The sequence below is a fragment of the Ovis aries genome, chromosome 12 (assembly GCF_016772045.2).
Source record: "Ovis aries strain OAR_USU_Benz2616 breed Rambouillet chromosome 12, ARS-UI_Ramb_v3.0, whole genome shotgun sequence".
NCBI classification, from domain to species: domain Eukaryota; kingdom Metazoa; phylum Chordata; class Mammalia; order Artiodactyla; family Bovidae; genus Ovis; species Ovis aries.
The window spans coordinates 56584194-56600315 of NC_056065.1; the positions used below are offsets into that span (position 1 = coordinate 56584194).

Sequence of the window (16122 nt, forward strand, 5' to 3'; positions counted from 1 at the left end):
AACCATGAACTCCCTGATGTTCAAGCTGGTTTTAGAAAAGGCAGAGGAACCAGAGATCAAATTGCCAACATCCGCTGGATCATGGAAAAAGCAAGAGAGTTCCAGAAAGACATCTATTTCTGCTTTATTGACTATGCCAAAGCCTTTGACTGTGTGGATCACAATAAACTGTGGACAATTCTGAAAGAGATGGGAATACCAGACCACTAACCTGCCTCTTGAGAAATCTGTATGCAGGTCAGGAAGCAACAATTAGAACTGGACATGGAACAACAGACTGGTTCCAAATAGGAAAAGCAGTATGTCAAGGCTGTATATTGTCACCCTGCTTATTTAACTTATATGAAGAGTACATCATGAGAAATTCTGGACTGGAAGAAACACAAGCTGGAATCAAGATTGCCGGGAGAAATATCAATCACCTCAGATATGCAGATGATACCACCCTTATGGCAGAAAGTGAAGAGGAGCTAAAAGCCTCTTGATGAAAGTGAAAGAGGAGAGTGAAAAAGCTGGCTTAAAGCTCAACATTCAGAAAACGAAGATCATGGCATCCGGTCCCATCACTTCATGGGAAATAGATGGGGAAACAGTGGAAACAGTGTCAGACTTTATTTTTTTTGGGCTCCAAAATCACTGCAGATGGTGACTGCAGCCATGATATTAGAAGACGCTTACTGCTTGGAAGAGAAGTTATGACCAACCTAGATAGCATATTCAAAAGCACGGACATTACTTTGCTGACTAAGGTCCGTCTATTCAAGGCTATGGTTTTTCCTGTAGTCATGTATGGATGTGAGAGTTGGACTGTGAAGAAGGCTGAGCGCCGAAGAATTGATGCTTTTGAACTGTGGTGTTGGAGAAGACTCTTGAGGGTCCCTTGGACTGCAGGGAGATCCAACCAGTCCATTCCGAAGGAGATCAACCCTGGGATTTCTTTGGAGGGAATGATGCTGAAGCTGAAACTCCAGTACTTTGGCCACCTCATGCGAAGAGTTGACTCATTGGAAAAGACTCTGATGCTGGAAGGTATTGGGGGCAGTAGGAGAAGGGGATGACCGAGGATGGGATGGCTGGATGGCATCACGGACTTGATGGACATGAGTCTGAGTGAACTCCGGGAGATGGTGATGGACAGGGAGGCCTGGTGTGCTGCAATTTATGGGGTCGCAAAGAGTCAGACACGACTGAGCGACTGAACTGAACTCAATTGATCCTTCCTTTTCTCCTTTGCTTTTGGCGTCTCTTCTTTTCACAGCTATTTGTATGGCCTCCTCAGACAGTGATTTTGCCTTGTTGCATTTCTTTTTCTTGGGGATGGTCTTGATCCCTGTCTCATGTACAATGTCACAAATCTCATTCCATAGTTCGTCAGGCACTGTCTATCAGATCTAGTCCCTTAAATCTATTTCTCACTTCCACTATATAATCATAAGGGATTTGATTTAGGTCATACCTGAATGGTCTAGTGGTTTTCCTCACTTTCTTCATTTAAGTCTAAAGGTAGGTCATTATTATCATTAGCATTTTAAAGATGAAGAAATTGATGCACAGTGAAGTTAAGGCACTTGAGCAAGGTCAAAGATCTCGTAAGTGTAAAATCTGACTTGAACCTGAGTGCTCTGACTCCATAGTCTTTGCCCTTGTTCTCTACACTATGTTTGTTTCCAATGAGGTTACAGACTAGCAGGGGACAGGAGACATGAACACAAATAACAGCAGAAAGCAGTATATTTGTTCATTCAGGAAATATTTTTAATGGATAGGAATTATGACAGATTTAGGTAAAGAAAAAATTTCCATAAGAACACAAAGTTTTAGTTAAAAACATTTTATAATAAATGTTTCATTATATAAAGTTTTATTTGGAAGAAGAATATATTTTATTATATGACTAAAAAAAGATGCCCCTGCCTAATATAGTTATAACTTTGCACCGTATTGGTGATTAACACTGTTAACAAATTTCCATGCCAAGTCTTGCTGGACTTGGTTTCAGGAAGGGAAATTAGGGATATCATTAGTCTGACATCCTTTACTACTGAGTTATAAAAAGTTTCAATATGACTCCTGGTGTTTCAAGCCACGAGAGGAAAATCCACCCTTAATAACCCTTCAATAACTAGCTAAAGCTTTTTCTGAGGATATAGTATATATATACACATTTGTCACTTTTGAAGACCTACGAGAGTCTTTAAGTATCCTTCACAAGCTCTGTCTTTCATTAGCAGATATCTGTTTGTAATTGGTGACTCAGGACTAGATGATTATGTATGACGTACAGCCTCAGGAGAGGAGTCATCATGGACTCAAGGTCGGCCTTGAGGCAAGGTCTGCCAAGGTCAACAGAAATATACTGTCCCTTTACACAGATACGATTATTTAGCAGAAAGTTATTTGCCTTCTGTTAAATTATATTTAATATAAATTTGGAACAATTTATATTTCATACCAATAGTTTCAGATAAGAGATATGCCACAAAATTGATCCACAGATATAGAACATATATAGGCTCCTTTACCTAACTTTCAGTGTCTGAATAAAGCAGTGATGATAAAAAAAGATACAACAGAAATAAACAATATCATTCCAAATTTACTTTTGCTCTTTACTTTAGCATTACTTTTAAGGTAGATGTGGGATGTACAGGATAATGGAATAGATATAAATTACTAACATCAAATTGCCAAAGGACTATAATTATAAAATATCTTAGCTGCATTGAATTTCCTGTTCAAGCAAGAATTTCTTAAAAAAAAAAAAACAACTTTTTAGTACATAAACATGCGATTTGTAAAAAATCAAAAGTTAATGTTTTAGAAAACTGTTTATGGAAACAACTAATAAAGATTCTTTTACTAACAAGATTATTTTCTAACTGGCAAAGATACTGGCATTATAGTCCATGTTTTATGGGTATGGTCAAACTGAAATACCTGAACTTTCTCTGTGTAGGACCAAGTGGAAATCGACGGTACTATAAGGCAATCTACCAATTTTAATCAAAAGCCTTAAAGCTATCCATTTCCTTCAAATGAATAAATCTCTAAAGTTCTCTCCTAAAGAATTAATTAGAAATTTAAAGATTTACTAAAAAATATTCAAGCATTATTTACAGTAGTAAAAAGTAAAGTATCTTGAGCAAAATAATAGTATGCCAGTTATGGTAAATCCTTAGACTAGAATAATATGGAACCACTAAAAACTCTCTTTTCAAAATATATTTATATCTGGGAAATGTTCACGACAAAGGCAAAAGGTAAAGAATACATGATAACATACAAAATATTCACTGCTATTGGGGGAAAAAGTTCCTATGAATGGAAAAAATTACATGTTGATTATAGTTAAATGCCCGTATTAGTTATTTCTGGGAAAAGTGATAACAGATATTTTTGTTGTTGTTGTTATTCTAAATTCTCTAAAATATACATGTATTCATTACTAATGGTTTCTTTCAATAATAAGCTACTGTAACTATTTGGGGAAGAAAACAAAAATCAAAACCTATGCAATGTTTCAAGATGATGACAGTATTCTCTACTGATACGCTTGCCAAGGAAATTCACTCTGACTCCCCACTCGCCTAATATACAGCTGGAAAAGAACTTTCTTTGGAATCAACTCTTAAATAGTTTAAGGATAATTACTTAAACTAATCATATCACTAATGTCTTTTAGGAGGAAGGAAGGGAACAAAGAAATAAACTTTATGTTAGTCCATATGAATACTTACCAGAAATTGTGAGGAAATAGAATATTTTAGAAGAAAGGCTGAAACTAGAACTAACATGAACAGATCCAGGTAATGGCTTGTTCAATAAGTATCAGACAGCAAACATTACTACACTGGGATACAAGAGGTTAAAATAAATTATGTGGTACTTTTCAAGGAAGAAGAGTCACAAAATGAATTGAAATTATAGTCCACTAGCCCACCATTCTCTATGATCAAATGTACCTAGCTGACTGCTATACATGGAAATAAAGTAAACCACACTATTTCATAGCTTGTGTAATTATTCAATGGAATGTATTTGGATGTTCAATCATATATGGATATACTACATTCAAGTACACAGTTTTAGACTTTACAATTGCTTTTTCAAATAAATGGATAGTAATTTTTTTTTATTATAGCAAGTTAAACATATGATCAAGCTCACTTCATTTATATTTAAAAACCAACTAATGGGGAAAATTAAATTTCAAAGTCTAAATAAAAGTAGAGAGGTAAGTGGTATTTCAAGCAGTTATTTCATACCAATTCCCCTCTTTTAAAAAAATCATGACATTAATACCAAAATAGGCAATAAAATAAGATTAACTCTTGGGGGTTAAAATCCTAAGAATCTGGCAATAACAGAAGATTCATATGTCAATAATTCTAAATTACTAAAGTTTAATTAAAATATATTCACATGAATTAAAATTATAAAGTAAAAACAAAATATAAAATGAAGAATTCTGCATTCTTCATTAGTATAAATATTACCATTTCCAAGTATCCTAGAGAGGAGCTATGTTGTATAATAAAAAATTCTTCTTCTAAAAAAAAGAAAAAAGTATTTTTGATGCAGTTCAAACTTATCTTACAACCCTTTTGAAGATTAAATGCGGTACAAGAGGTTGTGGTACTTTAACAGTAGAAATGCTAAAGCCACTAACAGAAGAACAAAGGACAGAAGACTCTGATGTGCTTTTAGACATAGGGAGGGTATTAGGAAGACAGAGAGAGAGAAAGGACAAAGTACTGTCCCTCAGATTAAAACAAACAACTTTAGACATATTCTGACTTTAAATGGACGGAATTAAAAGCAAATATTATAAGCCTAGAAGAAAAAGCAGACTTTAAGAACCTACTTTGGAGGTTATCCTATGAACTATAATATGCACCCTTTCTGTCTAATATTAATTAGTTCTTTTGCCACGTTCCCTGATAAAGCAAGGGCTTGAGAGACTTTAATCACATTTATTCTTCTGACTTATTACTGTCAAGTACTTAATTCTATGTGTGTATTATGTCCAACAGACATCATTGCTTTATACAGTCAACATGCGTCTAGGTTTACCATTTCTATTGCTTTCCATTCCTTTCTGCAACTCTGACCTTCCATCTTCTGCATTTTTTTTTCCTTCTGCTTTAAGAATATCCTTTAAGATTTTCTTTAGTGTAGAAAATTTTCTGCTGGTGGCAAATGCTTCATTCTTATTTATCTAAAAGTCTTCATTTGCTGGACACGGAATGCTAGATTGGCAGGTGTTTTTCCTTCACACACTGAATATCTGGCTCCACTATCTTTTGATTTCTATTGTTTCACTGAGATGTTGTCAGGTCAATTACCCACTCTTTGAAGACAGCTTTTCTCTGCTTTAAGAATCTCTCATTTTATTTTTTCAGGAGTTTTAATAAGATGTGTGCCACCATCAGCAAGGGTCACAGGATTAGACACAATTAGTTTTAAATCTAGCACTTTGTTAGCTTTATAGAAGGATATAAGATAGGATATTCAGTGTGCACAGCATCTTTAAAACCATGCATAGCTTCTTGGATCTCTCCCCAAACCACAGAAAGTGAGCACAGTTGCCAAGGACAGCTGAGATGCAGGTGGTTCACTTCAACACAGAGAGGTACCTTGGTTTCCTGCCAGTCTTTTATTGTTCACACTGCACAGATGTAAGGCCAGTATGTCAACTCACAGTTCTCTCAGTTCAGAAGCAATGTGACAGATGAGGTTTCAGAGTAAAATTGAGAGATAACTAGCTCCTAACACATAATATTCCCTATTTGTCTCAATACAGCTTATTTCCACAGCAAAGTGCTATGAGAAGGGGACCCAAGATCAGATTTTCATGCCCATCTATGTATGTTCAGGGTCTAGATCTGATATTAAATCTCTACTCATAATGTAGGTTTCAAGTCATTTATTCTCTGGGGTAAGAAAGTTTACTGAATCTCTGCCTTAATGTCTTTCATCAATGATGTAAAGCTTTATCAACAATAATCCTTTCTAATATCTGCTTTGGGGTTTCCCACATAGCACAGTGGTAAATAATCCACCTGTCAATGTAGGAGGTGCAAGAGATGTGGGTTTGAATTCTGAGTGGGGAAGATCCCCTGCAGGAGGAAATGGCAACCCACTCCAGTATTGTCTGGAAAATTCCATGGGCAGGAGCCTAGCGGGCTGCAGTCAATGAGGTTGCAGAGTCCGACATGACTGAGCGTCAACTTTCTTACTTCAACTTCTGCCTCCTTTTTCCCATCATTTTTTGTCTCTCCATGCTTGCTTTTGTATATTTTCTTCTAACTATGCTACAAGTTCACTACTTCTCTTTTCAACTGTGCCTCATCTTCCATTCAGCCCATCCACTAAGTTCCTAATTTTGGTAACTATATTTTCTTAGTTCTAGAATTTTCATTTTAAAACTACTTTTTATTTCCCAGTTGAAATTTTCAACCTTGTCTTTCATTTTGTCAGTATGCTTATTCCAGGCTATGTCTGATAATACCCAGAGTTGCTGTGATTTTGTTTCTATTGTCCAATTCCTACGCTAAATTTATTCATGTCATCTTGTCTCTATGTCTGTTTACATTTTATTGTGCCTAGTTATTATATTTGCAATTTTGAAAAAGAATAAAATTCTTAGGTGATCTTCTTTTGAAAGCCTTCTTGAATAGAGGATTTAATTTTACATCCTGTGAACCCCAGCAATCCATGATAGCCTCTATTTATTCAGGATTGATGTGACCTGAAATTGAGTTGCAAAATCACTGGGGGCTTATCTTCGACTGGTTTACTCTAGACTAGAGCCCTTTGGGTACCAAGACCAAAGTGAGTTCACGCATACGGTGGTGAGTACTAGACTGCACCCCTGTGATCCCATCAGACATTCCACCAAAACTGGCAAATGCACCCAGCGGAGAAAGAATATTCAAAAGCCAGGCTCACATTCCTAGACTGCTAATTCTTTTCTATCTTGTTTATTTTCCAATGACTTAAAACAGGTTTTGGTTTTAAAATACATATACTTCGTCTAACTTTCTAGTTCTACTGAGAGGAAGAATTGGTCCAAATCATCTTGTCTGCCACTACCAAAACTGAAGCTGAGTTACAGAACTTTAAACAAGATAGCCTGAATACATCTATGTAAACTATACAAGAACTCAGAAGTCTTAAAGTAACTATCAAGTAGAATTTTTTGTGTCAAAAATAAAAATAAGTATATACCTAAAATGTTATTTAAAAAAAGAGACATTAACAGATGACTAACATTTACAAAATCAAGACAATAAAAACAATTACTTCTTCATAGAACTTATGAGAAAGCTTGTACTTTAAAATGCATAACTGAATGATAAGTTTGAGGAAACTTTTTTGGGCAACCTGGAAATTCAACTTTCTTGTTAAGAAATAAAATGTGTTTAAATATTCTCATATAAATGTATTTTGTATAGAGAAATTCTGCCCTGAAATAGTACTTAACTAGGTATGCATATAAGCCACTCTCCTTTATCCACATCAAACTTTTTCCTCCTAATATAATACCAGGTTCAGCTGAATGTTTATTTAGCCTATACTGCAAGTGATTAAAAAGGGAAATAAGACACAGTATGTTTCCTGGATAAATTTCCAGTCCTGTAGGAGAGATACAGAGATAATCTGATAATGATGTAACAGAGGTATGCATATGATGCTATGGGTACACAGGAGAGACATCATGTAAGCATGATGTAACATTTCAATTACTGTTGATTTAGTGACAATTCAATTACTACTTTCTAAAATGGTGATGTAATACTGAGCAAAAAAGAAAATATATGCAACAATTTATATTTTAAACTTAAAAGGCTCACCTGTGTATATATAAACATAATGTATCATACGAGAAACCAAGGTGGAAAAACTGATACACAAACTCACCCCATCTGGAAGTGCCCTCCAGCACACGGCACTAACAAATTCATTTGTGTCATCTTCTTTTCGGTCTTTGTCCAGAACGCTTTTGACTGTGTCAAACTTAAAAGTTAGCAAAGTCTTAGAAAGTCCTTTATAGTACAGGTAAAGAGAGTTGTTCTCGCTTCCTAAAAAAGAAATTTAATAATTATTTTAAAATATCTTTTTTGGTTTAGAATGGAAGAACTAAGTATTAGGACTTCATAAGTTCACTATTACTCAACATTTAAGTTCAGAGACTAATAATCTTTTATGGTAAAATATGAAAGACCAGAGCACAGGACTTCTTGGGAATCATGTGAAAAAAGGATTCCTAGGGAAAAAAATGTATATTTTCCTAACCTAAAGACATAATCATTGTGAAATGATTTAACAATATTGATATAAAAATCATTTTTAACAGATCTAGAGAAGAACCAGAAATTTGTTATTACAATATAATCTTTAAAGTATGTTTAAAAAGATTTCTCTCTGGGGGGAAAAATGTTGTAGCACTTATAAATGCAGATTTTAATAATCTACAAAACTCATCTCCGATTTCCTAACAAAAGTTGAGTGGCCTACAAACCTATAGTTTGAACAGTCTGTCAAAGTAAGAGATTTGCTTTGACAAGGTTTAGGTTCATACACATGTTCAGTTCAGTTCGCTCATTCAGTCGTGTCTGACTCTGCGACCCCATGAATCGCAGAACGCCAGGCCTCCCTGTCCATCACCAACTCCTGGAGTTCACTCAGACTCACGTCCATCGACTCGGTGATGCATTCCAGCCATTTCATCCTCTGTCGTCCCCTTCTCCTCCTGCCCCCAATCCCTCCCAGCATCAGTCTTTTCCAGTGAGTCAACTCTTCGCATGAGGTGGCCAAACTATTGGAGTTTCAGCCTCAGCATCAGTCCTTCCAATGAACAGCCAGGACTGATCTCCTTTAGGATGGAGTAGTTGGATCTCCTCGCAGTCCAAGGGACTCTCAAGAGTCTTCTCCAACACCACAGCTCAAAAGTATCAATTCTTCAGTGCTCAGCTTTCTTCACAGTCCAACTCACAGTTTCATCCACACATGACCACTGGAGAAACCGTAGCCTTGACTAGACGGACCTTTGTTGGCAAAGTAATGTCTCTGCTTTTTTATATGCTATCTAGGTTGGTCATAACTTTACTTCCAAGGAGTAAGTGTCTTTTAATTTCATGGCTGCAGTCACCATCTGCAGTGATTTTGGAGCCCCCAAAAATAAAGTCTGACACTGTTTCCACTGTTTCCCCATTTATTTCCCATGAAGTGATGGGACCAGATGCCATGATCTTAGTTGTCTGAATGTTGAGCTTTAAGCCAACTTTTTCACTCTCCTCTTTCCCTTTCATCAAGAGGCTTTTAGCTCCTCTTCACTTTCTGCCATAAGGGTGGTGTCATCTGCATATCTGAGGTGATTGAGATTTCTCCTGGAAATCTTGATTCCAGCTTGTGCTTCTTCCAGCCCAGTGTTTCTCATGATGCACTCTGTATAGAAGTTAAATAAGCAGGGTGACAATATACAGCCTGATGTACTCCTTTTCCTATTTGGAACCAGTCTGTTGTTCCATGTCCAGTTCTAACTGTTGCTTCCTGACCTGCATATAGGTTTCTCAAGAGGCAGGTCAGGTGGTCTGGTATTCCTATCTCTTTTAGAATTTTCCACAGTTTATTGTGATCCACACAGTCAAAGGCTTTGGCATAGTCAATGAAGCAGAAATAGACGTTTTTCTGGAACTCTCTTGCTTTTTCCATGGTCCGGCGGATGTTGGCACTTTGATCTCTGGTTCCTCTGCCTTTTCTAAAACCAGCTTGAACATCTGGAAGTTCATGGTTCACGTATATATGTGTAGAGATAGTTAATTTTACTGAATAAAGGCCACGTCATTTTAAAACACTAATGGAAGTTCATATACTCAGGAATCAAATGTATTAAAAGCATTTCAACAGTACCAAATTTGATTTTCATATTTCTAATTTACATTTGTACAAATTATCAACAATGAGAGTCCTAGAATAACAGATTGAGACTACCCAAACAGACTGTTTATTGAAGGGAACATTCAGTTCAGTTGCTCAGTGTTTCAGTCATGTCTGACTCTGCGACCCCATGAATCGCAGCACGCCAGGCCTCCCTGTTCATCACCATCTCCCAGAGTTCACTCAGACTCATGTCAATCGAGTTCGTGATGCCATCCAGCCATCTCATCCTCGGTCATCCCCTTCTCCTCCTGCCCCCAATCCCTCCCAGCATCAGAGTCTTTTCCAATGAGTCAACTCTTCGCATGAGGTGGCCAAAGTACTGGAGTTTCAGCTTTAGCATCATTCCTTTCAAAGAAATCCCAGGGCTGATCTCCTTCAGAATGGACTGGTTGGATCGCCTTGCAGTCCAAGGGACTCTCAAGAGTCTTCTCCAACACCACAGTTCAAAAGCATCAATTCTTCAGCGCTCAGCCTTCTTCACAGTCCAACTCTCACATCCATACATGACCACAGGAAAAACCATAGCTTTGACTAGACGGACCTTAGTCAGCAAAGTAATGTCTTTGCTTTTCAATATGCTATCTAGGTTGCTCATAACTTTCCTTCCAAGGAGTAAGTGTCTTTTAATTTCATGGCTGCAGTCACCATCTGCAGTGATTCTGGAGCCCCAAAAAATAAAGTCTGACACTGTTTCCACTGTTTCCCCATCTATTTCCCATGAAGTGATGGGACCGGATGCCATGATCTTCATTTTCTGAATGTTGACCTTTAGGCCAACTTCTTCACTCTCCTCTTTCACTTTCATCAAGAGGCTTTTTAGCTCCTCTTCACTTTCTGCCATAAGGGTGGTGTCATCTGCATATCTGAGGTTATTGATATTTCTCCCAGCAATCTTGATTCCAGCTTGTGTTTCTTCCAGTCCAGCGTTTCTCATGATGTACTCTGCTTATAAGCAGTGTGACAATATACAGCCTTGATGTACTCCTTTTCCTATTTGGAACCAATCTGTTGTTCTATGTCCAGTTCTAACTGTTGCTTTCTGACCTGCATACAGATTTCTCAAGAGGCAGGTCAGGTGGTCTGGTATTCCCATCTCTTGAAGAATTTTTCACAGTTTATTGTGATCCACACAGTCAAAGGCTTTGGCATAGTCAATAAAGCAGAAATAGATGTCTTTCTGGAACTCTCTTGCTTCTTCCATGATCCAGCGGATGTTGGCAATTTGATCTCTGGTTCCTCTGCCTTTTCTAAAACCAGCTTGAACATTATATAGGGGGAAATGAACATCAGACTTAAGACACAGCTGTCTCTAAAATTAAGATATCAGCAGAAATGTCTTCTCATAATACAGTTGACAATTTTATGCTGTTTCACATTGTTGGGGCTTGGGCTCAGTAAAGGAGAGGACTAATGCTTTTTCTAATCCAAAGAAAATTCAGCATGCTACCTTCTGAATATACTGATCATTTCCTGAATTGGTGTGTCGTGTATTCTACTGAATGCAATTTTGGTGAAAGATACCTACTTAAAAGTTCCAGGAGAAAGTAGTTTCACTTACCACAAGCTATATAATCTCCATTGGAAGCAAGGCCTACAAAGTTTTTTTCATTGATATGACCCTTGAAGGAGCGTAGGCAGTATGGCTTCCCTACATTCCACAGCTTTAGCTGGCTGTCTGTTGAACTGAGAGAAACACCAAAAGTTAGAACACCTCTAACATTTCATGACATGAAACTCATCACTACTACTAATCGGAGGCAATCCAGTTTGCTGGTAGGGAATGCAGACTCTGGAGCCAGACTGTCTGAGTCAGAATGCTCAGTATGCTATTATTTGCTTTTGACCTTAGGAAAGTTAATACAAACTCTTTGGCTTCAATTTTTTCATCAGTTAAATATGAAATATAATGATTCCTATTTTACATGATTAGACAAATCCTAGAAGAGATCGAAAAAAATTAATTTATTTAAATGCTTTCAATAGTCCCTGGGCACATAGGAAGTATAACCATTAGCCATCAATACCACCATACGACCACCATCAAACAATAAGAAAGCTCTATTGGGAGTTGTGCTCCCAATTTCAGTTGATTTATTTTTTCAACTGTTCAATTATATTAGTATATTAAATATAAACTATTTTTACAGGCAAGGAATACTATGAATGTTTGGTCTATACAGTTTACCTTGCTAATATGCAAATGCAGCTGTTAATCAAAAAATAATTGAATATAAAAATCAATGCCAATCCTATCATGCAAAGACAGTCTGAGGATTTGAATACTCAATACTTCTGATTTTTTATTATAAAAATTAAATCATACAGCACATTATTTTGCAAAGTGCTTCTTCCTCATTCAACAATTTGTTTTACATTTGATGTGAAATAAACACATTTCTCTATTAATGACTACAGAATAAATCATCTTTTCTCTAATAGTCACAGAATAGGGCACCATGCTAAATGTTTGACATACAATATTTTATTCAAAGAATCACAACGTATAAGTAGTATTCTCAGTTCCATTTCAGAGGTGAGGAAACAGATACAGAGGTTAAGAATATTTTTAAGGTACCACTGCTAATAAATAGTAGAACCAAGACTCAAACTCTTATTCCAGAGGCCACATTCCAAACTTCCAAAATTCTATCGCTTCTCATTATTTTTCAACATAGCATTTATTCTCAGACATTTATGCTGCTTTTTGGTTTTGCGGTTTTCTGGCCATGCCATGCAGCTTGCGATAACCTTCGTTCCCGGACCAGCAATCGAACCTGGGCCCTGGCACTGGAAGCGCAGAGCTATGACCACTGGACCGCCAGGGAGTTTCTGACATTCATGTTGCTTTACATTTTTTTTTCTGCTCAACAATATTACATTGATAATTCCTTTATGTGTGTGTGTGCTGTGTGTGCATATAGTCAAAGAATTCAGAGGTTGCAGCAACATGTACGCATAGGATTGTTTTAATATTACTTTTTTCATATTTCCAAATATACTTTCGGGTAAACTCGTCTCACATACTTCTAAACACCAAATATGTTCAAGAGGAAAATCATCATGATTTATAAACACCAAAAAGGAAAAAAGACTGGTGAATATATATACCACAAATCTACATTAAAAAAGGTCAACTAAGATTTCGAATTTATACAGTTAAGCATACATATACTTCAATTTCCTGGCTTCCCTGGTGGCTCAGACAGTAAAGAATCTGCCAATCTGCCTGCAATACGGAGAACTGGGTTCAGTCCCCGGGTAGGGGAGATCCCTTGGAGAAGGAAATGGCTACCCACTCCAGTATTCTCTTTTGCCTGGAAGATCTCATGGACAGAGGGCTGTAGCTGTAGCCCATCGGGTCACAAAGAGTTGCACATGACTGAGAAACTAATACTTCACTTCTTACTTCAACTAGTCGAAATCAAACAAACTGATTCAACACTTATAAGTCTGAATTTTAAGAGAAAATATCTTTGCCATATAATATATCATTCATATTTGAGTCTGAATAAAGTTTTCATTATTTACTGCCCAGTATTACTCCTAAAGAAGAGAGACTTTTTGACTGGTCATCACTTTTAATATACATTTGTGAACCAATTTTCCATGTTAATTCCCCTTAGAAATTCAGCTCTCATTTTCTTTTTTCCCTTTTTTCTTTTTTTTTAAATAGCTATCAAATTACCTTGTTAAATCAACTCAAATTACCAAGTTCTTATCTAGAGCAACCAGTATGGAGACAGATGTGGTGGGAGATCCCAAGTATAAGGCCCTGGTGTTAATAATCTCCTAGGATATATTAGAAACTATGTGAAAGAAAGAAAACAATGTATGATTAAGTTTGAGAAGAAATATATATGAAAAAAGGAGACTAAGAATGGGCTTTTACTAGGGTAGTATAAAATAAAGAGAAAGATAAAATGGATAACAGAAGGGACTGTCCCTGTTAGTAGAAAAGCTTAATCAACAGTATTTTAGCAACCGAGATGTACTTTTTTGGTTGACACCTTTTTTACCTTCAACAAAATAAGACATAACTGAAAGCTTATTTATGGCTCTCTAGTTCAGAAGGCTTCTTAATATTTGTCAGGTATAAGCAGTCATATTTTAAAAGTTCTCTTCAAAATATATTTAAAACTCTCTATGAAATCATAGGGAGATCAAGTAACATGGAATCATAAAAGTCAATCAAATATTGCTTTAAACCCAAAATTATACTACTGTACTACAATACAGATAATATATAAAAACATATTAGTGCTCTTTAGTAAATGAAACACTTCTCATTCTTATATTGTATCAACTGTTGTTTCTCTGTTTTTAAGGAGCAGGGGCTGAAATCCAATCTGAAGTTCAAATGTTTAAGGGGGCAACTTTGAAAAATAAAGCATCATCTGGATTTTCTTCACAAAGAACATATAAAAGGGAGCAATACAGACTAAAATACACATGTGTTTTAATTAAACATTAGAAAATTCTACTATTGTAAGAAAAAGTGCATATGCCACAGTGTTACTCTTCACAAAACCCATGGTGACATTACAGACCAGTACATGATGACATGTTAAACTCAATTTCTGAAAAGAGTAATACTCACGCAGAGACGATTTCCTCACCACTCACAAACTTTGCATAAGAGACGGCTTTTCGGTGTCCTTTGAATACCATGATTGGCTGTTTAGTGTTACGAAGATCATAGTAGTGAACACAGTGATCTAGAGGAAAAACAAACGGAAAAGAAAAAGAAAAAAATGCAGTAAATGAGGAAATGGAAAGCAAAGCTAAGTTTAACTGGTTTGAGGGTTTTTTATCAAATGTTTCAGAAACAATATCCAACCTATAATACTCAGAAAACTAAGGGTAACGACTCATTTTCAAAGATAAGCAAATACAGTAAGCTTTGTTTTGCAACTAGGAGAATATGGTTAGTATAAAACAGTGTATACACATATGCCAATGTGAGTCTGAAAAGGAGTTCCACTGATATTTCTCGAGATCCTGGCCCCAGAAATAGTATTAAGAGTTCCAAAACACTGGAAACTTTTTAATGTATCCTTACATTCTGATGGCTTTAGAAAAGTAATGTAAACATTTTGGGCTTCAAGTTAAACAAAATGCAATACAATTTTGCTTCCCACATTTGCTTTTTAAAATATACTTTCTTGAGACACATTTTCCATATGGTAAAAATCTACTCACTTCAAGTATATGATTCAGTGATTTTTACTAACTTTATCCAGTGGTGCAAGCATCATCATAAATCAGTTTTAGAACATTTTCTTCATTCCAATAAGACCCCTCACGCATATTTACCACCCTCCTGTGGTCATGTATGGATGTGAGAGTTGGACTGTGAAGAAAGCTGAGCGCCAAAGAATTGATGCTTTTGAACTGTGATGTTGGAGAAGACTCTTGAGAGCCCCTGGGACTGCAAGGAGATCCAACCAGTCCATTCTGAAGGAGATCAGCCCTGGGATTTCTTTGGAAGGAATGATGCTAAAGCTGAAACTCCAGTACTTTGGCCACCTCATGCAAAGAGTTGACTCATTGGAAAAGACTCTGATGCTGGGAGGTATTGGGGGCAGGAGGAGAAGGGGATGACAGAGGATGAGATGGCTGGATGGCATCACTGACTCGATGGACGTGAGTCTGAGTGAACTCCAGGAGATGGTGATGGACAGGGAGGCCTGGCGTGCTGCGATTCATGGGGTTGCAAAGAGACAGACACGACTGAGCGACTGAACTGAACTGACCCTAGGCAACTGCAATATTTTACCTCTATATATTTGCCTTTTCTGAAAACTTTTATACAAATGAAATCATAATATAAGTAGCTTTTATGTATGCATGGCTTCTTTACCTAATGTTTCTATAGTCCATTCACATGTTTAAATGTGTTAGCAGTTCATTCTTTTCTGTTGCTAAATAGTATCCATTGTGTGGATATACGGGCTTCCCTGGTGGCTCAGATGGTAAAGTGTCTGCCTACAATGTGGAAGACCAGGGTTCGATCCCTGGGCTGGGAAGATCCCCTGGAGAAGGGTCCAACTCTCACATCCATACATGACCACAGGAGGGTGGTAAATATGCGTGAGGGGTCTTATTGGAATGAAGAAAATGTTCTAAAACTGATTTATGATGATGCTTGCACCACTGGATAAAGTTAGTAAAAATCAC

The 16122-nt window shown here is 36.7% G+C and overlaps 1 protein-coding gene across 7 annotated transcripts in view; it reads right to left on the minus strand.

Moving 5' to 3' along the window:
• Window positions 1-16122, minus strand: part of COP1 (COP1 E3 ubiquitin ligase) — a 231608-nt gene that overhangs the window by 42337 nt on the left and 173149 nt on the right. For 4 of the 7 annotated variants that reach the window (XM_027975896.2, XM_027975897.2, XM_015099327.3 and 1 more), the window contains 3 exons: window positions 14543-14660; window positions 11504-11628; window positions 7924-8084 (listed from right to left, as the gene is read on the minus strand). In XM_027975896.2, the coding sequence (XP_027831697.1) occupies window positions 7924-8084; window positions 11504-11628; window positions 14543-14660 (404 nt within the window). Of the gene's footprint in view, window positions 1-1301; window positions 8085-11503; window positions 11629-14542; window positions 14661-16122 lie in introns of those variants that run through there. The other 3 variants (XM_060396628.1, XM_060396630.1, XM_060396627.1) reach the window with 1 other exon arrangement.